Source organism: Babylonia areolata, chromosome 4 (genome assembly GCF_041734735.1).
Source record: "Babylonia areolata isolate BAREFJ2019XMU chromosome 4, ASM4173473v1, whole genome shotgun sequence".
Lineage (NCBI taxonomy): Eukaryota > Metazoa > Mollusca > Gastropoda > Neogastropoda > Buccinidae > Babylonia > Babylonia areolata.
The window spans coordinates 32,588,719-32,615,646 of record NC_134879.1 but is presented as its reverse complement, the minus strand read 5'-3'; the positions used below and the strand labels follow the sequence as shown (position 1 = coordinate 32,615,646).

General features: G+C 43.2%; 1 protein-coding gene across 1 annotated transcript in view; it reads left to right on the top strand.

Moving 5' to 3' along the window:
* Positions 1-13,147, top strand: part of LOC143281440 (uncharacterized) — a 50,719-nt gene extending 37,572 nt beyond the window's left edge. The window contains exons 2-3 of the mRNA XM_076586652.1: positions 6,567-10,208; positions 12,888-13,147. Of these exons, the coding sequence (XP_076442767.1) occupies positions 6,587-10,208; positions 12,888-13,147 (3,882 nt within the window). The 5' untranslated portion in view covers positions 6,567-6,586. The remainder of the gene's footprint in view (positions 1-6,566; positions 10,209-12,887) is intronic.
* The last annotated feature ends 13,781 nt before the right edge of the window (positions 13,148-26,928 follow it).

Genomic DNA, 26,928 nt, shown 5'->3' with positions numbered 1-26,928 from the left:
ATCAACTCAGCCTAAATCAGCAAAACAGGACAATTGCAACGCAACATTGCACAGTCTTCTTCAGAAATCTGTTGTGACAAAAAGTAACTACCGTACACTACATTTCACTATGCTACATTACACACCACTACACTACATTACTCTACATTTCACTACACTACCTACACTACAGTGGATCAGTTCACACGCTTAGACAGTCTCCTCAAAACAAAGGTGAGTGGGGGTGGGGGGGGGGGGGAGGGAAGGGTGTCTGGGGCGGAGGGGAGAGCGCTCTAAAGTGCCATGGAATGGATGTGTCTATCTGTGCATGTGGGAGAAGTGGGCCGGGGTGGGGGCGGTGGAGAGAGCAAGGTGGAAGGAGGGACAGAAAGTTTTGATTGTCAGGCTCTTTCTTTCTTTTTCCTGGGTGGAGGGAGGGAGGGAGGGAAGGAGACAAACGGGACAGATAGAGACAGAGAGATGGAAGAGATAAAAGCTGTGATGCTGGTGGTGGTGGTGGTGGTGGTGATGATGGCGGTGGTGGTGGCCTACTTCTTCTCCGTCTTTCTCTCCGTCTGATGATCGATAATGGCTGCACCCTTCCACCCCAACCCTCACCCCTGGACCATCCACCCTCTTCTCCTCCTCTCCGCTCCGCCGTTCCTTCTGCTCTATCCTTCTCTCCCTTAACCCCACCCCCCCCCACCCCCACCCCCGGCCCACCTACCTCTCTCCCTTCTCCGCCACCCTCCTCCATCTTTCTCCCTCCTCGCTGTCCTCGTTGATTTCAGGGACGGTCCTTTTCAAGAGCCACCTCTCTCTGCTACTGTCTCAGTGTCTCAGCCCTCCCAGCGACTGGTCTCCCCCCCCTTACCCCCCTCCCTGCCTCCCTCTCCCCTCCTCAGATTTCTCTTTCTGCCTGCCCCCCCTCCTCAGCTCTACGGTTTTGGCTTGAAGGACGGCATAATGATTCGCGCTTCTTTTGCTATGTTTTGTTTTCTGGTCTTTATTTCTTACGTCTGATCTCAAAAGTTGGGTATCTTTTAACACACGTACGTTCAAAACAGGGAGGATTGGGGTGGGTAGGGATGAAATGACGAGAATTTGTTTCGTCTGTTTGTGTCTTGTCTTTGTTAACCATTTTTCTGTCTTCTGTCTATCTCTCTCTCTTTCTCTGTACTGGTCTCTCATTCTCTTCTCTCTTTGTTTCTGTGTGTGTCTTTCCTTCGCTCCTTTGTGTTCTCTGCATGCTTATGTAAAGTCGTGTATTTAACGCTGTTTGGAATATTTTTTCTTTCGTTTTTTTCTTCTTTTTTCTTTTCTTTTCTTTTCTTTTTCACATTCAGTATTCTTTACCTATAGAGGGCCTTATTTAAAACAACAGCAACAACATAATTATTGTGCTTATTCCTTAAACCTCGCAAAATAAAATTTTGTTTCCTCTGTCTCTGTCTCTGTTTCTCTCTCTCTCTCTGTGCCTCTGACACTTTTTGTCAGTGTCTCCAGTTTTCTGTCTCTTTCTCTTCCCATCCTTGTGTTCCTGTCTAACTCTCTCTCTATCTCTCTCTCTCTCTCTCTCTCTCTCTCTCTGTGTGTGTGTGTGTGTCTGTGTGTGTCTGTGTGTGTGTGTGGATGCATTTGTTCATGTACACCTACAAACATGTGTGTTCATGCACACGTGTGCGTGTATATAATTATTTGTGTGCATGCTTGCTTGTTTCCAGTTCTCTTTCTCTCTCACCCACACACACACACACACACACACACACACACACACACACACACACACACACACGGCGTCTTGATTGTGAGGTCAGTGGGTTTTCCCACTCCCCCAGAACAGAGAGAGACACAGAGAGAGGGAGAGAGAGAGAACTTTACTTGTCTGTTCCTCATCAAATTCCAACTGAGGTTTACCAGTGGCTTTTTGTTGTTGTTGCTGTAGTAGTTTCCTTATACCGTTGTCGATCAAAAAATGTGGACATAACAGGAAAATCGCATACGGTTCACAAAAAATTATACCCCGCCCCCTCGTTATGAAAATTATTTATATTTTTTTTTAGTCTTAGGGGGAGCGGGGAAATTCTCATGGGATTTCCCCCCTAGATTTGCGTCTTTTTTTAATTTGTGGTTGCTTTTTGTCCCCCTCCGCTTTTATTCTATCAAAAGAGCTAAGGAGCTGCATGGATCAGCCTCCCATCAAGCTTTCATGCTCTTTGGCCTCCAAGGTAGGCTTTAGTCGAAGTTTCCAGGCGTGAAGGCTCTCCATGTTAAGGGTAGTTAGAGGGAATTAATCAACGACCCACTTCGTCACTGCGGATGCATGCAGCAAACTCGTACATGTACATACATACGCGCGCACGCGCGTGCGCGCGCGCGCACACACACACACATACATACATACATACACATACATACACCCCCCTCCCGGCCATTCCCGCAGGCACTCACTCATCCTTCCCCTTTTTTTGGTCATCGATCAGGGACGACAAGGTTTGGAAGGTCTGGGAAGAGGGGCTGGGGAAGGTGAAGGTTTGCGGGTGGGCAGTCAGTGAGTGGAAGGTCTGGAAGAAGGTGGGGGAGGGGACAGGAGGGAGGGAGATGGTGGGGGAGGGGTCTGGGAGGACGCTGTGTTCTGCTGACTTTGCGATATATCCCGTGGGGGGTTACACTGCTAAAGGAAAGTCTGTCATTTCCACTGTGAGTGTAATGGTCCCCAGAGACTGTCAGACAGGCTGATCTCACAGGCAGAAAGAGAGAAGGACAAAGGGACAGAAAGACAGAGAGAGAGAGAGAGAGAGAGGGGAGAGAGAGAGTGCGGGTGGGGATGAGGAGCTTGAGAGATAGAGAGGAGGTGGAGGGGAGGGGTAGAGGGGGAGTGACAAGGAGGAAGGCCACGGATGGAGATTAAGTGAGAGAGCGGAAGGGGAAAGCTGTGGAGTGGGGTTTGTGTGTGTGTGTGTGTGTGTGTGTGAGGAGGGGGGGGATTCTGTGTTCTGCTGACTCGGCCATATATCCTGTGGGGTATGCCTTTAAGGAAGTCTCTTTTCCTCTGTAATGATGGCTCACTGCCGGACACTGGGAGACAGGATGATATCACACACACACACACACACACACGCGCGCGCGCGCGCAGACACACACACATGCGCACGCATGCACGCCTAATATTATGTCTATTAACACTCAAAGTGAAAATACGTTAAATTAAAGAATGCATGCACGCACGCACATGTGATGCACGCACACACATACGTACACACGCGCGCGCACACACACACACACACACACACACATAAAGACAGAGAGAGAGAAAGAGAGTGGGGGAGGGGTGCGTGGAGATGAGGGGAATGAGAGAAAGTGACAGTAAGAGAGAGCAAAGGGGGGAGGGGAGAATGGAGGGGTTGGGTTGGGATGGGGGGATGAGGAGTGTGAGACAGTGACAGAAAAGAAGGAGGAGAGGGGGGAGGGATCAAAAGGAGGAAGTCCAAAGAGAGTGGGAGTGGGAAGAGGGGGGAGGGGTGTAATGGAAAGGAGAAGTGAAAGGAACTGACACATTTTCTCCCAACAGGGGAAACCAGCAGAATAACTAGAGAGAGATTACAAAGACATAGCATGGAGAGACAGATGCAGATAAATAGAGAAACAGACAGAAAAGACTGTTCAGGGAGGAAAGAAGGAGGAAGAGGTAGAGACAGAAAGACAGACGGACAGATGGACAGAGACAGAAATAAACAACAGAGAGAATGTATGTATGTATGTATGATAGGAGGTAACTACTGTCCCAACTATCTGGGCTAGAATTTGATTATAGTGGAGAGTGTCTTGCCCAAGTTACATCCCCACTCTCTCTCTGCCAAGACAGTTTTAGGACAGTCTGGGTTGGTATGATTCCCAAAGGCCAACTAGCCCCCAAGGCTGCAGCACTAAGAACCAGTGTAATCTTGCCTCCTAGTTCGAGAGTCATAGACCTTCACAAAAGACTAAGCTGTAAATGACTTCCCATTGTAATGGGGAAACCATTGATAATAGAGCTCTCACTATGCTGTTGGCCCAAATATAAGCTTATGTAAATCTGTGATAACATAGCTATCTATCAATCAATCTATCTGTGTGTGTGTGTGTGTGTGTGTGTGTGTGTGTGTGTGTGTGTGTGTGTGTAGATAGATAGATAGATATGATATAAAGAAAAATGTGGCAGATGCCCAACCTATACACATAAACTCAATGGGCTGGTCAGGGTGTGGTCAGTCAGGTAGATGGCTAGAGGCAGGAACATACAAACACAGAGAAGGGGTGGGTGGGTGTGAGAATCAGGCATGATGTACACAGTTGATAAATAGTTAAGAACCACCTTGGAACTTGCACAGCAGTTATTTTCTGAGGGTCACGGTGACACGACGCTGAATTTCTGGCAAACAGTGCTACACGCTGTGAATGTAATCAGCAACACATAACCAGAGAAGCTTTCGTGTGCTTGTATTTATTTGGGTTTTTTTTTTCTTTTTCTTAAACAATGAAAAACAACAGCTGTCATTTATAATCCACTGAATAACTGTAAAGTTTTGGGTGAAAGGTGTTGTTGTTTTTTTAAAAACACATTTTACAAGTTGTTCGTGGTGCACATATGCCTAAAACAGCCGTCTGTGTGTTCAATGAGAGGTAAGTGGTAGACGATATACAGCCTGTGTGATTTAATTCTCTCTCATTTTTTATTTAACATTTCTGCTTTTATGAAGTAGTCTTTCATTTTTTGTGAAGTCGTTATGGTTCTTTCCCATGCAGAAAAGGAAAGAACAGAGAGAAAATGTTTTGAGACATGTTTTGTGATTCTTTAGAGAACCATAAAAAAAAAATAATAATAATAAAATCATGTGAGTTTGGAAGGTAAAAAATAAAGAAGCTAACATTTAGATACATTTTTTCTTGATGTAAAACAGACAAAGATTTATGGATTGCAAGTGTATGCATTGCCTTGGCTTCATTTGTAACAGGAAACAAATGTTATCTTCGCTGTGCAGCTTGGAAAGCGGTGGGTGGAGAGAGGGAATTACAAAAAAAGCACCAGGAAATTTAATGCAAAGGCCACCAGCCTGTCCACATGAAAACATGTACACATGAAAAAAAATGTTATGAAAAAATTAGGTTGAGATGGGAGAGAGAGAGAGAGAGAGAGAGAGAGAGAGAGAGAGAGCAACCATCACACCATCTTTCAGAGGAAGTTGGAAGTAAGAGAGAAACAAAGAGAGAGAGATTTATGCATCAGCTTTTTAACTTCAGTAAGTAGAAAAGAAAGACGAGAGAGAGAGAGTTGGAAAGGAAGAGGGGCTGGGATTGAGTACAGAGGTTTACATCTTTGTCTTTTACCAGAAAATAGATTTTGAATCCATTAGCCAGCTTTTTTTTTTTTTTTTTTTTTACTTCTGTCTTTATTTTCTGTTCCTTTCACACTGTTTGTTTTTGACATTATAGTGTGTCTTGTTTGTTTCTGACATTATAGTGTGTCTTGTTTATTTCCTGTTCCTTTCACACTGTTTGTTTTTGCAATATTTTGTCTCGTTTATTTCCTGTTCCTTTCACACTGTTTGTTTCTCACATTATAGTGTGTCTTGTTTATTTCCTGTTCCTTTCAAACTGTTTGTTTCTCACATTATAGTGTGTCTTGTTTATTTCCTGTTCCTTTCAAACTGTTTGTTTCTCACATTATAGTGTGTCTTGTTTATTTCCTGTTCCTTTCACACTGTTTGTTTCTCACATTATAGTGTGTCTTGTTTATTTCCTGTTCCTTTCAAACTGTTTGTTTCTCACATTATAGTCTGTCTTGTTTATTTCCTCCAGCTTTGTGTCTGTCCATCTGCCGAAGGATTCTTGTGTGTTGAAATTCACAGAACAATCATCCAGTCTTCCTTCTTTCCGTCCATCCACCCTTCCTTGCATCCATCCATCCATCTGCCCACACATCCACTCATCTTTCTATCCTTCATTCATTCCATCCTTCCATCCATCCATCCATCCATCCATCATTCATTCATTCATTCCCTCTCTCCACCCATCCATTCAGCCATCTGTCCATCCTCCCTTTCACCTGTCCATCAATCTAAACATTCAGTCATCCCCCCCTCCTTCCATTTTTCCATCCACCTCCTTTCTTTCCATCCATCCTTCATTCCATTTTTATTTTCACATTGATCAGTACACCCTGTTAGCACAGACTGTGAGTGTGTGTGCTCCAGACAAAGGCTAAAACATCACTGTGTGTGTGTTGCAGACAGAGGCTTACACAGCAGTGTGTGTGTGTGTGTGTGTGTGTGTGTGTGTTTTGCAGACAAAGGATTACACATCACTCTGTGTGTGTGTGTGTGTGTGTGCTGCAGACAAAGGCTAACACTTCACTGTGTGTGTGTTGCAGACAAAGGCTAACCCCTCACTTTGTGTGTGCGTGGTACAGACAAAGGCTAACACCACACTGTGTGTGTGCGTGTGTGTGTCCGTGTGTGTGTGTGTGTGTGTTGCAGACAAAAGCTAACCTATCACTGTGTGTTTGTGTTGCAGACAAAGGCTAACACATCACTGTGTGTGTGTTCCAGACAAAGGCTAACGCATCGTCATGTCCACTGGGTCATGGGATGAATCATCCAACCTTGTCAAAGACCTGCCCTCCCCTCCCCCTTCAGGTGACGACGTGTTCAAGAGCAGCCAGGCAGCGGGACCCTCCACAGCCAGTGAGGCTTTCCCAGACACACAGCCCTCATCCTCATCCTCCCCCTCTAGCAGCAAGCACACTTCCCCTCACAAGCACGGACTCTTCAGCAAGAAATCCAGAGCTGCCAAAGGTCTGGGCTTTCTGATCAAGGCCAGCAAAGAGGGTGCCAAGCTTAGGGCTAAATCTCCGTCGAAATCTCCAGCGAAATCTCCCTCAAAATCCCCTTCCAGAGAAAACCTTGCTGATGAAGACAGTGACCTACAAGAACTGGATGAGCAAGGGAAGCCAAAGTCAGAGCAATGGTCGGCCTTCCTTCAGATGCAGGATCGCATCAAGGTGAATGTGTTGAAGACTCAGCAGAACATAGGAAAGCTAGCTGCAGGCCGGGTTTCTCCCTCAGGCCGAATTTCCCCAGCCCGGCATGACCAGCTGAAAGACGATGATGATGAGGAGAACCTGACCCATGGACAGTGGACAAACCTCGGAGCAGACGATGCCGCCACAATAGACGAAGCCGAAGGAAACGCCTTTGACTTGAGGACAGAGAGCGAGGACGGTCAGTTTTTCAACAATGGTGATGACCAAGATGACAGTGAACTGTCCACACTGATCTCGGGAATCAAAGACTTGCCTCATTTCCACGTGACCCCTGCCGGCTCGTCGGACCACCACTCCGGCAGCAGCCGCCTCGTCAGCATGGACCAGGAGAACCAGCTGGAGTTGCTGGCCTTTGAGAAGCCGGTGCCACCCTCGACACCAGTGGACCCCAGTGTGGAGGAGGTGGACCTGCTGGGCTTGGCTGTGGAGCCGTCCTCGGGTCAAGCCGACCCCCAGCAGTCTGCCTTCATCGTCAACCAGGACCTGCTGGGACTGGACGACTTCCTGGCGCACCCTGTGGTTGTCAGGGAGACAGGGGGTGGGGTGGACGGTGCCAGCACCGACTGGTTCATGGGGTCCTCCACAGCCCTCAGCAGCAACCAGTCGTCGCTGTGCTCCAGCCCTGTGGCCTTCGATCCTGACTTCCTGGCGGAGCAAGGCCGCTTGGCGTCGGACAGCACAGCTGTGTCCAGTCTGGCACGCAGCCTGGTAGACGACTTCCTCCAGTGGGGGGCGGAGGCAGAGCGGAAGAACGTCAGCTCCGAGCCACTGTCCAGGAACCCGTTCAGCTCTGACTCCTTCCAGACTGTGACAATGGTGAAGCCTGATGCCTTTAACCCTTTTGCTACCATTGTGGAATCGGACGAAGCAGACACTGATGTTTCGCATACAGTGAAGCCACAGGTTGACAACACAAAAGGCCTTGACCCGTTCATGACGAGTTTGTCTGGTGTGGGCAGCACGTCCCAGGACAATGCTTCTAACCTGGACCCCTTTGGTTGTGCCATGCCTGTCACATCGGACTCCACGTCTCTAGATCTAAATGCCAATCCACATGTGCACCAGCCATTATCAGAACCAGCATTGTCATCAGACAGGACAAACTCTGCCCACAAGTTCAAATCACACAACCCGTTCAAAACTGAAAATGCTGCTGAAACCGCCTCTCACACTAAGTCAGAGTTTGATGATGATTTCTTTTCCAAGACCTCAGCAGGCCCAAAGATGGACACTGACAGTATTTGGGGCACTGCCGGGCCCGGGGCATCCTCCCAGGATGTGAACCCTTTTGAAAACGACCTGTTCACAGCCAGTGCGATTCCCACTGTGTCGACAGATGGTGACGGCACGGACGGGGGAGGGGGACTGCTGAAGTCTGTCAATCCTTTCCTCACCGCCAGCTTTGAGAACATCACCTCTGCCTCCGCTCCCTCTGCCAACTTCCACAAGCTGTTTGTGGCTTCCGCTGAGGAGTTGGACGCTTTAGGGAAGGACAGCTCTGCTCCAGCAGAGGCGTCCCAAACTTCTGACCCCTTTGACCCCTTCAGTAGCACACAGAAAGCAGTTTCTGTGGGAGGTGATGATTTGTTAGGGACAGGGGAACCGGCTGACAGTAAACTGGGGAATGATCATCACGATGATGATGAAGGCACAGGCTTCAAACTCAAGATCCAGGCGGAACCCATCAAGAGAGAAGGCGGTGCTTCTGGCCCTGTTCCTGTTCTTCCCCCTCCCCCTAAACGCCCCAAGTCCCCTCCCATGTCCAGCAGAGAAAACCCCTTCGACAAGGAATCCCCACCTGAAGAGAACTTTGCCAGCTTCCAAGTGATGGAAGAGAAGCCCAAGGAAGTGGTGGAGCCGCGGGGACCCCTCAAGTCCATGTCCTCAGAGAGCAGCAGCTATGAGGAAGAGGAGAACCTGGAGCCTCTGGAGCCCTTCCGGCCCACCTTCACCAAGGGCTACTGGAAGCTGATGCTGCGACAGCCGGTGAAGAAGAAGCTGGCAGGGAACCGCTACTGGAAGACAGTGTATGTGAAGCTGGTTCCCCTGAAGGATGGCCCGGTGCTGAAGGTGTATGAGAGTGAGGACTGCGAGGGTGACGTCCTTCAGGAGCTCCCACTACAGCCGTGCTACTCCGTGTCGGAACTGACCGTGCAGCAGTTTGATCAGTACGGCAAGATCCACACGGTCAAAGTCCAGTACATCTTCTACCGGGAACGCGTCGGCATCAAGCCGGAACGCATCACCCCCTCGTTTGTGAAGAAGCCCAAGCCGACCATGGTGTTGGATCACGCGCCGCAGGTGTCAGAACTCCTCAAATTTGGCAGTCTGGACGTGGAGGAAATCCGCTCTTTTGTGTGGGAAATGGAAGATGCCTTCATGAAGCTGGATGCCCGCAGAGAGAAGACGCTGACCTACAACAAGGACGAGTTGCAGGCAGAGGTGTGGGACGAGTACGAAGCTGTGATTGACAGGGACGGACACACCCTCAACCAGAAAGCGCGCGTGCGCATGTTCGTCCTCGCCTTCCTCACTGGCATGCCGGCATGCGAGCTGGGCATCAATGACCGGACCCGCAAGGGGAAGGAGGTGGTGGGTCGCCACGACATCATCCCCGTCAAGACAGAGGACTGGATCAGGATAGAGGACCCAGAATTCCACAGCGTCGTTGACCTGGATACCTACGAGAAAACGAACAACATCCGTTTCCATCCCCTCGACGCATGCCAGTTTGAGCTGCTTCGGTTCCGCGTGAGGCCGCGAGAGAACCGCGAGCTGCCTCTTCAGCTTCGGGTGCAGCAGATCATGAAGGATCGTCACTTTGAGATCCGCTGTGACATGCTGGTCACAGGGTACCACGCCTTCAGCAAGAAGTGCGGACAGTTTCCCTGCGAGGACATTGAGATCCACTTCAAGATCCCTGAGACATGGATCTACCTGTTCCGCTACGAGCGCAAGTTCAAGTACGGGTCGTTCAAGGCGATGACACGCAAGCCAGGGAAGATCAAGGGCCTGGAGAGAATCACCATGATGGCTCAGGGACTGCTCAATCCAGCCCTCATGGAGGCCTCAGCGGGAACGGCAAAGTACGAACACCTGCATCGCAGTGTGGTGTGGAGGGTGCCCAGACTGCCTGAACGGAATCAAGGTATTTGTGTTTTGTTTTGTATTTACATTGTAGTTGTATTGTATATTGTATTGCATATTGTATCATATTTTACTTTGTATTGTATTTGTATTGTATGCTGTATTTTGGGGGGTTGGGAGGGGTAGTTTTATTGTATATTGTATAGTATTTTTATTGTTTTTACTTTTTATTGTGTTGCATTGAATCATATTTTTCATTGTATTTTTATTGTATAATATTGCTTTTTTGTAACAATTATTTTCTCTGTGTGAAATTTGCATTTGCTCTCCCTGGTAAGAGCACACCACTTGAGTTCAGCACCACCTTTTTTTTCTTTCTGAAAAAGTATTTATTTTACTTTAAAAGACATGGCTAGGGACCTCATTCATTGGCTGCAACTCCCACGTTTACTTGTTATGTATACAAGAGTGGGCAAGTATGACCATTTTTACCCCCTCTTATGTCGGCAGTCATACTCTGTTGTTTTTTTGTTGGGGGGATGGAGGGTGTGGTGGTGTGTGCCAGGGACAGTCCTTTTGTTGCACTGGATCCTTTTACATGTGTGTGTCCATCGAGATCGATGATGACCATCGTTGTCATCCAGCTGGGGGATGGGGGGAGGGTGGTGGTGGTGGGGGGGAGGGGATGCTCATGAATCTATCTGTGAGTGCGCAGATGGCTGAATAGTCCAATCTGCGCACGAAATGTTCGCTGACAGTTGGGGCAGACAAAGACGGACATATCATTGTCAGGGAGCTTGTTTGCCCGTGACTTTCTGGCCTTTGCCTCTTCCTGGCAAAATTCTGTGGAAAAATCCACTTCGATAGGAGAACAAATAAAATTGTAGGCAGAATAAAAACAGAAAAGAAAGGGTGGTGCTGTCAGTGTAGTGGTGCGCTGTCCCTGAAGAGAGTAGCCCAGATTTCACACAGAGAAATCTGTTGTGACAAAAAAGAGTAATACAATCTAGAGGAGGGGGAGAGGTGTGTGTTGTGTTTGTGTGTATACATGTGTGAATGTGCATGTATGTGTGTGTGTGTGTGTGTGTGCACGCATGTGTGTTTATCTCTGTGTGTGTGCGCGTGCATGCGCGCGCACGCCCGCGCGCGCGCGAGTGTGTGTGTGTGTTCTCTGTGGCAGCAATTCATAAAAGCCTCTGAAACTGAAGGGGCAATTTTTGGTGTATTAGTGACATGGGTATGTCCCATTTGTCTTGACAAAGTTTCTTTTACCTTTGTTCTTTTAAGCAAACTTCCAAACACATTACATCAATAAGATAAAACAAAATAAAAACAAAAGCAAGCAGAAACTCAGTTTTCATTCTGTTAGCAGAGTGAGGGGGGGGGGGGAGACAATAGAGTAAAGAAAGAAAGTAAAGGAAGGAAAGATTCAGGTTTCAAATTTACAGGGATCCCTACTGGGATCATCAGTTTTCTGAACATTGTCATTCTTTTTCTTCAGATCCAAATGCAGCTTCTGTTTTTCTTTGAGTGCTCTGACATGGTTTCTTAGCTCTCAGATCTCAAGACATATTAAAATAATTTTTTGGTTCTGAGCTTTTCCTAACAAATCTTATTCTTGCTTTTTTTTCTCCTGGGAGACTTTAAGTTCTTAGCTCTTAAGTTTCTTTTTCCCTCATGTTTTGAATGTTAGTTTTCTGGAAAAGAATCTGTTTTCAAGGTTCTCTCAACCTTTTTTGGGAAATTTTATTTCAGTCATTTGCCTTCTAGATGTCTTTCATTTTATGATGTTTTTATGTGTTTATTTATTTGTTTATTTTGTTTGTTTACTTTATTACATTTTATGTTAATCATAATGTCTTATACAAACCAAGGGTAGGCTATCAAAACCCTGACCAGTGTGTTGGGTTTATTTATATAAGGTCAGGTATGTGTTCCTTTTTCTTTTAAGATGAGTTGATTTCTGTGTGGATTAAAAATGTTTTTGATTGATTGATCTAACAGATATATAGATTAGTTCACAAGCTTGGACACCACCTGGAATCTGAAAATGATACTGAAACTTTTCAGGCTGTGGTGGGAGATTTTGATATATATGTGCATGTGTATGTGTGTGCATGTGTGTATGTGTGTGGGGGGGGGAGGGGGGGGGAGTGTGTTGTGTGTGTGTGTAAAGAAGTCCGTGTGTGTGTGTGTGTGTGTGTGTGTGTGTGTGTGTGTAATGTCCCAATTATGATCAGTTATGAAATAGATGTGTTCCTAAAAAATATTTGTCTCCAAAATCAGTTTTTTAATTTTTGTAATATGCTCAGAGGAGGCAAAAAAGTCATTTTAACTGTAAGTAAGATGATTAGATTTGCAAATGTTGCCTAGTTATACTTGAGTTAAAAGACATTTGTGTTTTTTCAACATTTATGTGACGTTGTTGTGTATTTGGAAATGTTTGTTCTGGGCATGAAAAGTTTATTTTGTAGTAATCCTCCATACTCCAATAGGAGTGAAAGGATAATTAAAACTTGAAACTTGAGATAGAGAGAGAGAGTATGTATATATCCATATGTTTGTTAAAACTGGATCTCTCACTCTCTCTCTCTCTCTGACTGTCCATGCTTGTGTAGTTTCACTGTGTTATATCATGTTCATGTGACCCCCACTCCCCACCCACCTGGGGCTCAGGCCTAACTGAACAAACAAATCATTCCCATTCCCAACTCCCATTCTCTGTGTGCACACCTTGCAGGTGCCTACAAGAACCACCTGTTTGTGCTGCGCCTGGACCTGGGCCAGTACGATGACATCCCGGACACCTTCGAGGAGTGGGTCAACGTGGAGTTCAACATGCCCGCCACCACCGTGTCCAAGGCGCAGGTTCGATCCATCTCGGTGGACAACCCCAACCCTCCGGAGAAGTGGGTGCGCTACGTGGCCAAGTACCACTACCGTGTGCAGATCGACAACAAGGTGGAGACTTCGTCAGACCTGGAGGTGGAGGAGGATTGAGGGGGACTGCCGGGGGGTGGAGGTCTGTTGTTGGGGTGGGGTGGGGTGGGGAGGGGATGGGTGGTCATACTGCAGCTGTGTGGGGGACTGAGAGGTGGTCTGTGACAGGTATGGGGAACAGGGGGATGGTCTCACAGTTAGGGGGAACTGGGAGATGGTCTTACAGGCGTGGGGGGAACTGTGAGGTGGCCGGTGTCATGTATGGGGGACACAGGGGAAAAAAACAGGGAAATCTCAGTTACATGAAACTGGGAGGTGGTTTGTGACAGGTATTGGGTGATTTTACAGGTATGGGGAACTTGTGGGTGGTCTTACAGGTATTGGGAACTTGTGGGTAAATTTATAGGTGTGGGGAACTTGTGAATGGTCTTACAGGTATTGAGAACTTGTGGGTAAATTTATAGGTGTGGGGAACTTGTGGATGGTCTTACAGGTATGGGGAACTTGTGGATGGTCTTACAGGTATGGGGGACGTGTGGATGGTCTTACAGGTATGGGGAACTTGTGGATGGTCTTACAGGTATGGGGAACTTGTGGATGGTCTTACAGGTATGGGGGACGTGTGGATGGTCTTACAGGTATGGGGGACGTGTGGATGGTCTTAAAGATAAGGGGAACTTATGGGTGGTCTTACAGGTAAAAGGAACTTGTGGGTGGTCTTCTTACAGGTAAGGGGAACTTGTGGGTGGTCTTACATGTAAGGGGAACTAGGGGATGGTCTATGACAGGTGTGGGGAACAGGTAGATGGTCTGTTACAGCGGTATGGGGAAAAGAGATGACAGGTATGGACTGAGAGGTGATGTGTCACACAGGTGTGGGGAGCATGGAGATGGCCATATAGGCCACGGGGAACTGGCTGTGACAGGTATTAAGCTTCCTCCACCTTTCCCCCACCCTCTTTGATACAGTCAGGTGATGTTGCCAAGTCCCCTTGATGAGCATTGATTGTTGACACTGTGGAAACCTTGTCATCAGAGATGATGTGGCATTCATTGTCTTGCCAACTCTTGTATAATTTTGGGAAAAGTGAAGCATGTCTGAAATGTTTTGTTGTGTTTTTATTTTATTATTTTTTAATCCTTTTCTTAACCTTCCATACCCACCTTCCTGTCAACACACACTGTGGATCACACGTCATGGTGTGCTGTACACTGAAGGACAAGACACAGGCATTCTCTGATGTTCCTGACGGAGAACTCTTTGTGCTGGACAACAGGGGAACATGGTTTTGGCAAATCTGAAAAGTCAGCCATCACCTTCAAAATCAGCCGAGCTGCAGACTACACGAATCAAAGGGACTGACTTCTTCTTCGCTCGCCTGCTGCATCATCAAACACCTCTACCATGTGAAGTTTGCAGTGTCATGAGCTTGCGTAGTCCGTGTGTTTGGTGAGTGGAGAAAAGCTGATTGGTTGGTAGTTGTAGAGTAGGGAGGTGGACAAAAAGTCTTTGTTGTGTTTCTTGTAACATGGCTTGTGTTTAACCCTCTTGCATTGACATTGTTTCATAGAGAAACTGTTTCCAGTGTTCGTCTGTAGACAGAGTGAATGCAACAGGACTAAAAAGACATTGTAGCCATGGGTCATTGGCAGTGGATGATAACCACTTGCTGATCAGAGACATGAGCATTGGGCTATAGGTGACAGAGACCAACTGAACCTGACTGTACAGTTTACTTAAAGGAATGGGACATCCCATTTTTCAGAACTTTTTTCCCCACGTTTTTGTTTCCCTTCCATCCAGTCCTAGCCTGCCAATGGAACATGCCATCTTGTACCATCATCATGTGTATATTAACAGCAGATCTGAGATCTTGTTTGTTTGTTTTTGTTGTTGTTTTTTTTATCTTATGACGGCAGTGTCACAGCTCAGAGGCTGTGTCTGTAGGAAATGCTAATTGTTTTTGCAGTTCATAGGTGACATTGAAATTATTTGTATGAATGCGATGAAGAGTTTTGTTTTGGGGGCTGTTTTTCTTTTGTTAGTTTTTTTTGCCAGGATTGTTGTGAAATAGAATTATAGTTTTAGAGCGATACATAGGTTAGCATACAGCTTGTTTAAAATGTGATTTTTTAAAAGACTTTTCAAGATTTTTCATTCTAGTTGTGATACTGTTTGGATAAAAGAGTTTTCCTTTGAAGGCAATGGTTTTACAGGTTGTTTGACAGTCGTCGTGGACTGCATCTTTTCATTTTGAAAACTGTTGGTGTGCTAGCTAGTTGACTGTGACATCACAGGGTGGTCTGTTCTTTAAGTAGCATGTAGAGCAACTGGCTGTTCCAGTGTCACCTGTAGCTTTCACGTCAGTTGAATTGTTGACGTATGTTGGATCATTTTCATTGTGCGTCACTGGTTGTTTGGATTCCAGTTAATTTTCTTGTGGTTGTAGTTATTGCGTTGGAGACATGTGCTGGAGGGTCCAAGGCAGAACTGGTTAGACTTATGACCCCGTGTTCGTCAGTGATCTGGGTTCGAGACTCCATTTCAGCATGGTGTTGCGTCCTAGGGAAAGGCACTTCACTCCTGGATTTCCTCACTCTGCTGTTATACTGTTGGAGCAATTGTTGACACATCAGTGACAGTTGAGTGATGGATCTCAGTGATTGAAGACAGATTCCAGTGGTCGCATATTTTTCCTGGGTTCCTAATCAGAAAGGTGGGGTAACATACACTGTTCCTCTTTTAAATGTAGCAACTTTTTCAGCTTGGAGACCTAGCAGGTTTGAACCTGACCCACTATGCAGGGAGCAGTTCTATCCCTCCATTTAACAGGAGTGAGTCCTGTTATACAAGATGCTGTGTATGTGCTGTCTCAGAACAAAAACCTTTGGTGAGAAAGTGGGGTTTCTTGGTGACCAAACATTTCTATCAGGCCTGTGGTACCAAGGTGTCATCACTCAACACAGCTGATGTCACCAGTTTGGCACCACTTGCAGCAGTTGATATGGTTATGGATGGATTCACTGCCTCTGAAACAGATTAAGGAGTTTTGAACCCAGTGAAATGTGCACGTCTCTGTTTGTCTGAATGCATGTGTGTGTGTGCCTGTGCACAGATATGTGTGTGTGTGTGTGTGTGTGTGTGTGTGTGTTTGTATACATATACGTGTAATCTTCAGTTTTTCATCTTTCCTTCTGAGTTCTATGTATATGTGCAGTGTACATTTTGGAATACATTTGTGTACATGTTCATGCATTTCCTATGTGTTGGATCCTTGATGCATTTGAGAATTTCAGGTCTCTTTTCGTCTTTTATTTCTTGTCCCCTTTTATCATTCAGTACATCAGCTGTGAATTATCCCCCCCACCCCCCAACCTCCACCCCCACACACCCCCACAAGCCAGTGTTTGTGTCATCCCAAACTACATCCTTTTGTCTTGCTGGAGGTTACCATGTAGAATTCCTGAATTTTTCAGTTCCAGTTTCTTTCTTTGTTGTTTTCTTCTCCTGTTTTAGAGATCATGTCTTTCAGTTCATTTCAGTATATTAGATTTGTCTTTGGATTAAAGGTTTCTGAAAGCAAAGCTTCATGTGTATGTGTGACCCAGATAAGATTTGCTTATACTGGAAATTGTTTTTGTGTACATATCAGTAGTTCTCAACGTCCAAACAAGAAAACATAACCGTATGGATATAGTCATATGTAGTCAGACAGTTTAAGATTATTATTTTTTTAGAAACCGAAAATATATTTTGTTTGAGTAATTTTATACAATGTAAACTGTATTATTTTAGTTACACCAAAGATGATAGTTACTTTGTTGCTTTCCTTATTTTTGTTTACAAACAGCTGGTGATTATATGTATATTGAGTATTAAGTGTGTGTGTATGTGTGTGCATGCCTGGGTGCATGTATGTTGTGTGTGTCTGTGTGCAAGCATGCTTTTTTATCTGTTCTCATCCAGGTTCCACGTTGTTTCTTGTATTAAAAAAGTTTTATTCAGATTTTACCCTTCTTTGTTACAGAAGTCCTTGGTTCAGGGAAAGATTCTAGTGATGTTTGTAGTGCTGGTGGTGATACACACAGAATCTTGTCACTCATTTGTGTTGTAAATGAAGAATTGTGTGTATAGTTTTTAGTTTTCTGTATTTTAGTTTTCTGGGTTGGTTGGTAGATAACTTAAGTCGTGTCCAGGCTGTGAAGTGTGTGTGGCACTGCGGACAGGTGTGTAGTTGGTGCTGGTGCTGTAGGTGGGTCAAGTGCAGAGGATGTGATAAACACATAGCCACATGCAGTTTACGTTAGATCTGCCAAAGTTATTTGTCATGATGGATGTCACACATAGCCACATGCAGTTTACGTTAGATCTGCCTAAGTTATTTGTCATGACGGATGTCACACATAGCCACATGCAGTTTACATTAGATCTGCCAAATTTATTTGTCATGACGGATTGTATTTAGTCCAGACAAATATTATAGTGATCTGGTCAGTTTGGTAGAAGAACATTTCTTGAAGGCTTTTTTCCATGAAGGTTTTTGTTCCCCTTCCCTCTTCCCCCATCTTCCCCTCCTCTGACTGAATGGAAGTCTGTTCATTATTCGTTTTTGAAAATGACTACATCCATCATTTATATTTTTGCACACTGTAGCTTTAATCATTTTTGAACAATGCATATTATGCCAGTTTTCATAATTCAATGATTCTGTTGCAGCTTGGTCATCAATCCACAAAGAAATAGTTTTGATTGCAAGACGTGATGTAAGTGTATTAGTTTTATACATGCTGTGGGTTATTTTTCTGCAGTTGCCGTTGTCCACATTGTGTTTCAGATGCAATGGCACTTGCTATGTTGAGTGTCCTGTTCCAGTTTTGCCAGCTTTTTTTTTTATATATATTCACTGCTTATGGGAGCTCGTGCAATGATTACTTATTTACACTGGTTTTTCTTGATATACAAGGACATCTTGATATTCAAGGACAGATTGATATACAGAGACATGCTGATATACAAGGACAGAGTTTTATTGAAGTGCACACATACCCCAACCACTTCAACTTGAATAGATGTGCTCGCTCCTGCCAGTCAGCCTAAAAGTGTGATTATGCTCGCTTGAGGGGCCATGGCAGAATTGGTTAGGCATTTGACCTCTGATCCAGTGTTCACCAGTGATCAGTTTGAAGGCCCTGTTGTGGCATGGTGTTGTGTCCTTCGTAAAGGCACTTGTCTCTGATTTTCCTCACTCCACCCACGGGTGAATGGGTACCTGACTTTAGCTGAGGAAAGTTGAAGTGCTGGAAGGATAGCATTGGGCCCTGCCTTCCTATGCTGAGCCTCAAAGATAGTGGATGTGAATTCACTGCCCTGATACCCATAAAAGGTTATTGAACGTTTAACTATATTTTTTAAACCTTAATGCTCACTCCTGCCAGTCAGCTTGAAAATGCATCTTTGTTCAGCAACTGTTTCAGAATTATGTACCTTCAAACAACAATGACTGTTTTGCAGAAGAGCTAAGGAGTACCTCAGGCATTTATTCTCAAAGGGATCCAAACTTGAATCAAAATAGCATGCCACATGGGAGAAAGAAAGGGAAAAAGGGAGGGGTATTTGATGTGTGGAGACTTTTAACAGAGTGGTATGTTCCATTTTTCAGGTGAACGTGATTTTTCTTTGCATATCAAAAATTTTAACCTGTGGTTGTGAATATTTACCTCCCCCACCCACCCCGCTCTGGGAAATTATCAAAGAATTGTGACTGGCTAATTTAGCACAGTACTGATGATGGGTTTATCAACAATGCTTCTTTTGTACATATCAGGCCTTAATTAACACAGCATGTATTTAAATCCAGTCTTGTGGACGAGTATTATTAAATAGCTCAGAATGGTTTACTGATGGCCCTTGAACTGTCAGCAATATGTCAATGAGGCATACTGGTATGACTGACATCAAAATGATCACTCTCCTGAAGGGATGTTTGTCAAGGATGGAAGCTTGTTTCTGTATTCAGCATGATCTTGATTAATAGTTCTTGTTGTTTTTTTAAATGTGTGTCCAATACACACAGAAGTTTTGCCCACTGACGGACACTGTAGCATCCTGACTGGAGGGTGATACCTGGTCCTTGGCAATAGGAATAAGGAGGGTCAGTGGGAAGGATAGGAACGGAGAGGTAAAATACCACTACTGGGCAGGGCTTTGTTGTACATCAGCATAGCACTATCCCTCTCCAGCTGACAAACCTAATCAGCATAGCACTATCCATCTCCAGCTGACAAACCTGGAGGAAACTTTTGAACAGTTCTTCTGCACGGTGCCCACAGTGGCTGGTTCTTCAGAGTTCAGAGAGAAGAAGAAGTTATTTCAGAGAGAAGAAGTTATTTCAGAGAGAAGAAGAAGAAGTTATTTCAGAGAGAAGAAGAAGAAGTTATTTGTGTCGGAGAGAGAATTTAGCAGACATGATGTTTTGAAGATCACAATTTTTTTCCTTTAACTTTTCCTTAACCAAGAGATGGATAGTATGAATGGATTGTTGAAGGGAACGGCCCACCATCTATTGTTGAATTGCGGATGTGTTGTTGCCGTTTGAAAGCAAGAGAATTATTTTATGTAGTGAAGCAAGATTCCTGCTCCCACCAACTTCCTGCATTGTTTATGTCTTGTTGTTTACTGGGTTGTTGTTGGTTTGTAATTGTTCTTTTGTCATGATTTTTGGTGTTATGTGCTTGCTGTGGCTGTTTTATGGTTATTAATGGTTTGGATTCACCTCAGTTGTCACTTTGGTTTTCATTTATTGATCCCAAAATGATGTTTTATATACTTCACAGCATTAGATTCACACAACGCTAGATAAAAGTATTATCTTTGATTTGAAAAAACAACAAAAAAAAAACCCATCTCAGGTTGCAAGTTATTGGTACAGTTTCAAGCTGTTGAACTGATTGATTGATTGGTTGGTTGGTTGATTGGTTGGTTACTTTGCTTCTTTTGTTTTGAGCTTAATTTCAGTTGAAATATCATCTCAGGTAAAAACGTGAAGTATGTATTTGAGGCGTGGCTTGTTTAAGCTTTGTTTGAGTATGTGATATTGGAGTTAATTGGTTCTATTTACTTGCTTATTTGTTAATAATATTGTAATTTTGTGCATTCCTTTGCTGATTACCATACATGTTTCTGTTGTATGTATTTGATTAGTTTTATCACATCTTATAGATTTTTTCCATTTGATGTGATGTAGTTTCTTACTTTTATTTTTTAAAATTTTAGATCATTTTCTTTTTGTTTCTGCCTTCCTAATGTGCACTGATTTGGATAATTAAGTAGTATTTGCTGATAAAGGTTTTCTGATTCTGGATACCAATATAAGAAATTTTCTTTCCTTAGAATCAAAAGTGCAGTCTTTGGGCTGCATTATCTCTGTAGTCATTGATGTCTTCATCGCAAATGATGGACTTTAATGATTATGTTTGTTAAGATAATATTCTGTTTGTTAAGGTAGTATTTTGTTAAGATGATATTCTGTTTATATTCTGTTTGTTGAGATAGTACTTTGGTACAATAGCATTTTGTTAAGATAATATTCAATTTAGTATTCTGTTTGTTAAGATAGTATCCTGTTTAGTATTCTGTTTGTTAAGATAGTATTTGTTAAGATTGTATTCTGTTCTGTTGCTTTGAAGTATTGTTGTTTGGTTTTTTTTACTCTTTTTTTAACAATTTTTGTAAGATAAAGCAAAATGTGACTGACTGAAGTGTAGGGAATGGGTTACTGATTTTTGTTGAACATCAGAGTAAAAAAAGATTTGCATGCTGTTTTGTATAGAAAGATATTTTTTCTTTGTGTGCTTGTGCATCAAATTATTTGTGCTTGCATAGCTAATGTAGAGAATTAGCTCCCTTTATGTGTGAGTGTGTGTGTGTGCGTGCGCACATGCTTGCATGTATAAAAACGAACATGCACATATTATATCTATATTATTGGTTTTTTTTGCTTATTTGTTTTCTTATCTTTTTGTTTTGTGCAAACCACTCCACATGCTTTTGTTGTTGTTGTTTCTCATGGAGAGTGATAGTTAAATCATTTGAAACGACATAGTAATTTTCCAGTCTCATTCATTGTTTATCTTGTATGTGTGTCTTCGTATGTGCATGTCCTCTTTGTGTGTGTGTGTGTGTGTGTGTGTGTGTTGGAAGAGGAGAGAGCTGGGAACATAGGGGTTACACACACAATCAGCATATATCACCATTACCTTTGAAGGTTGGAACAAGAAAATGTTCATTGACTGGCCCAGTAGGAGGCGCAGTTGCAGAATCTGTTAGGCGTTGGGTTTCTGAATCCAGTGTTCAGGGTTCAAGGCCCTGTTTCGGCATGTTGTTGTTGGGAAAGCGATTTTACTCTGATTTTCTTCACTCCACCCACATGTGATTAGGTACCCATCTTTGGTCAGGGAAGGTTAAAACAGCACAAGGTGAGGACTGGGTTCCATCTTTCTGTGCCAAGCCCTAGACACAGTGGATATGAATTTACTGTCCCTATGGCTGTTAAAGGCTATGGGAACTTTAACCTTACTTTATTCTGTAAGTGATCACAGTGATTCTGTTCAGGCCTAGTATCATTGCTGTTGATGTTGTTGTTGTTATTATCCTTTCAGAATTCTTCTATTACTCTGTTGTTGTTGTTGTCTATTAGATATACAGACCACCAGACAGGTATGTAAATGTCGGACACACAGGCAGATAGATTTGCGTTTGTTTGGTAGACAGAAAGGCAGAAACACAGAACCGGAACTATGAGACTATCAGGCATATAGACACTTGTTCTTTGCCCTTTTTTTTTTTTTTTTTTTTTTTTTTTTTTACACTCCTTTTCAGAGTTTTCCTCACATTCCAGTCATCTTCACATCTTAAGTGCAGAACACTGAAACATTCTCCAGTATTTTGAAAGGAATGAATCTCTGTTCTCAGTTATCTGTTTTTACTGATTGGTTCATTTCATCGGTTGATTGACTGATCTGTTTTTCAAAAGTATGTATTGCCATGAGTTATTGTAATATGATCTGGATCTCACTGGGGTTTACTGAAAGGTACATATATCTGTGAAAGTCCATTTTGTCTGTATAAATCTGTCTATTGGTATGAATCTGACAATCCTGTCTGTATAAATCTGTTTCCAGGATCCTGAGTTCTTGGGATACTACATTCCAGGGTCTGAATACAATAGAATAGAATACTGTATTGTCATGAGATCTTTAGATTTACAAGGCACAAGACAGTACAGCTATGATTTTTGTTTTTGTTTTTTGATGACGTACAAATGTACACTTTACTCCATCACTTGAATACAACAATGTTCTTTGTTCTTCTCCATTATAGAATTCCTCACAATTCTGGATCCTGTTTTCCCAGCTGTAGATTTTGAAATGAGTCAACACCAGCAAACTGGCTGAGGACCCGTTGACAATGGGGCCCCAAGACTGCCTTGTGCATCCAACAGCATGGGAGATAGAAGTCCAAGTAAGGTTTTGAAATGATTTAACCCATTCAATCCTGGGGAATTTACAGCTTTGACAGGCGTCTATGCCATACTGATGCAGAAAATATGCAGAAAATTTACATTTTCCTCCGAAAAACATGTAGGCACATCCAGAAATACTGCAGAAGTTAATTCCCTTTCCTTACGGTTTATGCACATGTAGGAACCTGAAAACCATTTTAATCAGACAAATCTTGACGCCAGATGCAAAATAGGTTCATGCAACACAATAGTCTAAACACAGCATGTGTGTTAAACAACAATACAGTCTGATTAGAGTGAGACCCTTTTGTATCTAGCAAGACCCAAACAGACGTTACAAACTATTTCATTGCGCATACTCTAAATGCTAAGCATATGGGGATTATTACAGTGCATTATGGGGCTTACTTTACTTTCATTATGAACATTAGATTCGATGGACACAATGGGGTGCAGGGCTGAGTTAGTTAATCCTGTGGATGGTCGTCAGTGAAGTTTCAGTTTCTTGTGAGTCTCATCACTGTGAACTGTGCTTGGTGGGGTAAGATTTTGGTGTCGGCCTCTGTGTGTCTTGGTGGTGTGTGGCTTGCACTTAACACACGTAAAAACAACAGCAACATGGCAACAGAAGGGTTGTCCCTGGTAAAATTCTGAAGAAAAATGCTTTCTGATACTTATATGTGCGTGTGTGCATGTGTGACTGATGCTTGAATGACACAGGAAACAAATGATGATGGCCTAAAAGCAGCTGTCAGTTGGCTCTACCCAGGTAGGCAGCCTGTTGTCCAAATAAAGCACTCAGAGCTTGTTTTGACTGAAGATAGGTGTTATATAAGTATCAGTGATAACAATGATAAATATGATGATCATCATAATAATAGTAATTATGGCACCATGGCAGAATCGGTTAACCACAGGACTTGTGGTCCAGTGTTGTTCATCAGTGATCTGGGTTCAAGGCCTAGTGTAGTGTCCTTGGGAAAGGCACTTCATGAAGATATTCCTCAGTCCACCCAGATGTCAGTGGGTACCTGATTCAGTTGGGGAAGTGTTAAAACGGAAGGAGAGGATTGGGCTCGGCCCTAGACACAGTGGATATAAATTCACTTTCCTGATGGCCATAGAAGGCTACTGGACATTTATGTTTAACCTTAACCTTTTTTTACCCCCTGAAGTATAGACTCTTGTGTTTCTATTCACGGGTCTTGATCCAGAGGTCTTGTGTTCTCAGGACCATGTTGTCAGCATTTTATTTACATTACTGTTTCTATCCTGATACCATGTGCTCTTAATGATTTTTATTTATTTTTTAATTTCATCTTGCAGCAAGAAGTATCTGTGTGATAGTAAATGTGATTCTTGATATTTCTACGATAAAATACAGTTGTGTTCAGCAATCATTTTCTGTATTTGAGGAAAGAATTTTTCAGTTGACAGTGATATCTTTTTTTTCTTGTAGGACAATGTTTGAGCTGGTGTGATGCAGTGTGTGTGTGTGTGTGTGTGTGTGTGTGTGTTTGCATGCATGTGTGTGTGTTTGTGTGTGTGTGCTACCTCTGCATGTGTGAGTTCCTGACATTCTCACACTAGCTCAACATTCAGTGGTATGTGTCACTGTGATAATACATGTTTTGACATTCATTTTATTGAGTCTCTTCCTTTCCCTCTTGACCTTTTTTTTCTTCTTTGTACATTTTCTTTTTATTTGAGTGTGTTTGTATGTCTGTGTGTGTCCGTGTGTGTGTGTGTGTGTGTGTGTGTGTGTGTCTGTACAGCTTACTTGAGTGACATGTAATGATACGATTCTCGCACTGTATTTCTTGCTGTTATCAACTGTCATTGAAGATCATGTCTTTCACCACTGTGAATTAACTTGGAAAAGTAGAATGTATCTATAACACACGCACACACACACACACACACACACACACACACACACACAGGCTCCACTGTTTTGTGGCCTTGAAACCCTTTGGGGGCAAATAAATTCAGGAAAATAATCTGCCAGTATACCAAGTGTTTCCACGCTTGCCTCCCTTTCCCTTCATCATACCCCTTGGTTTTCTAATGCTTGGCTTGTGTTTGCAGATTACGTATCAGTTTGATTTTCCCTTTTTGTCTCCCTTTTTATTTCACCCACCTGCAAAGTGGGCAAAGCCAGAACACATGTAAACCAGAACACATGTAATCCAGAACATGATATCACATATCAGAAGAAAAAGATGAGATATAAGATTATTTACTGGAAGAAAAAATTAAGAAGAAGAAAAAAAATGATGTGTATGAACCGCTGTGTGTGTGTGTGTGTGTGTGAAGAACCGTAAGATGATGGTACTGACCGGACTTTGGGTTTTCTGTGTACTTTTTGTTGTTGTATTACTTCGTTGATTTATGTATTTGATTACTTTCTTTACTTATGTATTGAATTACTTTGTTATTAGAAAACTTGATGCAATATGTGATGTAGAATGTTATGTGTTTTGTAAAGCACTTTGAGCAGTTTTCTGTAGAGAGTGTTATATAAGTTAAGTATCCATTATTATTATTATTATTAAAACTAGTTTTCTTTCATAAGTACTATTTTAAATAAACCTATACCTTTTGTTGTTGTTGTTTTTTTTCCCCCTTTTTTATACAGAAGTGATGAACTAATGAAGTTTTTTCCGACAATTTTTTTCGTGACATTCTTTATTACAAAAGTTAGGCCATGCTGCATTGATATGGGGATGTATGACGCTGCGTAGAACTGTGAGTTTCATTCAAAATAATTGTTGGTATCATTCATAAACTGGAAACACCTGCAACATGTCGGAACTGACCCTAAGCGTAAACCACAGCTGGTCAGGCCTGATTCGATGGATGTTTTATTGTTGCTATATCCGTCTGAAACGTGACTAAAGCAGAGAATGCCAATAGTGATAAGGTCTTGTTTTGGTTTTTTACTCTTTTTTTTTTTTCTTTTTTTTTGTAATTCATGCATTTGACATGTGAAGACGTCTGTGGTATGTGTCAGAGAACAAAAGACACCTGCATATTGTCAGAGAACAAAGAAAGACACCTGCATATGTGTGTGCCAGAAAAAAAAAAGACACCTGTAATAGTGATGAGATGAGTTCATGACAGGTCGCCCATGCCTCCTAAAAAGACGGTAGAGCGAATTATAACATTAAACGATAAAACATTGTCATTGAATGACCCTTTTTTAGGGGTTGCAGTATACGAATGTCAGTTTGTATCTTGAAATGTTTCATTGCCTCACAATGTGTGGAAATGAAATAGGGATGTAAGTGTTTAAGTTTGTTGATGTTGCCTGCTGTATTGTGAGAGATTTTATCAGAGATTCCATGTGATTTGTTGAGGATTGAGATTTTTGAGTTGTACTTGCTTTCCCAGTGAACAACTCTTATAACCCCTGTGAGATTAATTTGTTTTTCGATTGCTTGTTTTTATTCATTCTATGTGTTCTGTTTCTGTGTGTGTGTGTGTGTGTGTTCCCCACTCCTGTCCTCCATTTTGCACTGCAATTTTTTCTCTTCTTTTTATTTTTATATGGGCACTGAGTTGTTTCCCATCGACTGAATCTCATGTGATATTTTTTTGTTTCTTTGTTTTTTATTTCTTGTGGAATTTTCTGTCAGACTCCAGATTTATATCTTTTGTGATCAGTTTTCCTGTGATGTGTCTAACGTGAACGTTACCAGAATTCCCTTCATGAAATCTCACCACAGCTGAAACAGACCTTTTCAATTCTGTCAGTCTTCCTTGGCACATGACTGCAGTTCAGCCAATCGTGTGCCACCTTACAAATAGCAGGGCTCATGGTCCAACCAGCTTAGCTGAAGGAGGCCAGGCAAGAGTTCTGGATAGGCTGAGAGACCAGTACATACAAAGGCTTGAACATAGCGGAAAAGAAATATGAGACAACCAAAATAACTGGTATTGTAAGTGCAAGCCTGCCAAAGTTACCCCAAAAAGAAATGGTGTTATTTTCTTACCCTATCCAATGCCAAGACGAGAAGACTGTAAAAAAACTGGATGATACTAAAAGCATGTGGCCGACCCCATGATCAGGTGAACCCGGATGTCACTCTGTCTTTGCTTGCCAGGTAAAGTGGGTGGAGCTTAGAGCCTCAAGTGGAGAGTCTCTTGTTGTGGGATGACTGGTCCCAGTAAAAGTTCCAGGAGTCCCGTGGCGGTCAGGGGGACGAGGAGGCAAGAGGAGTTGTGTTGGATGATCTGTTGGTTTTCACTGTGCTGTCAGGGTCAGCTGGACAGCAGTGTTATCAGAGAAGAGTTTAAAAACCTGTTTGTTAGCACCCT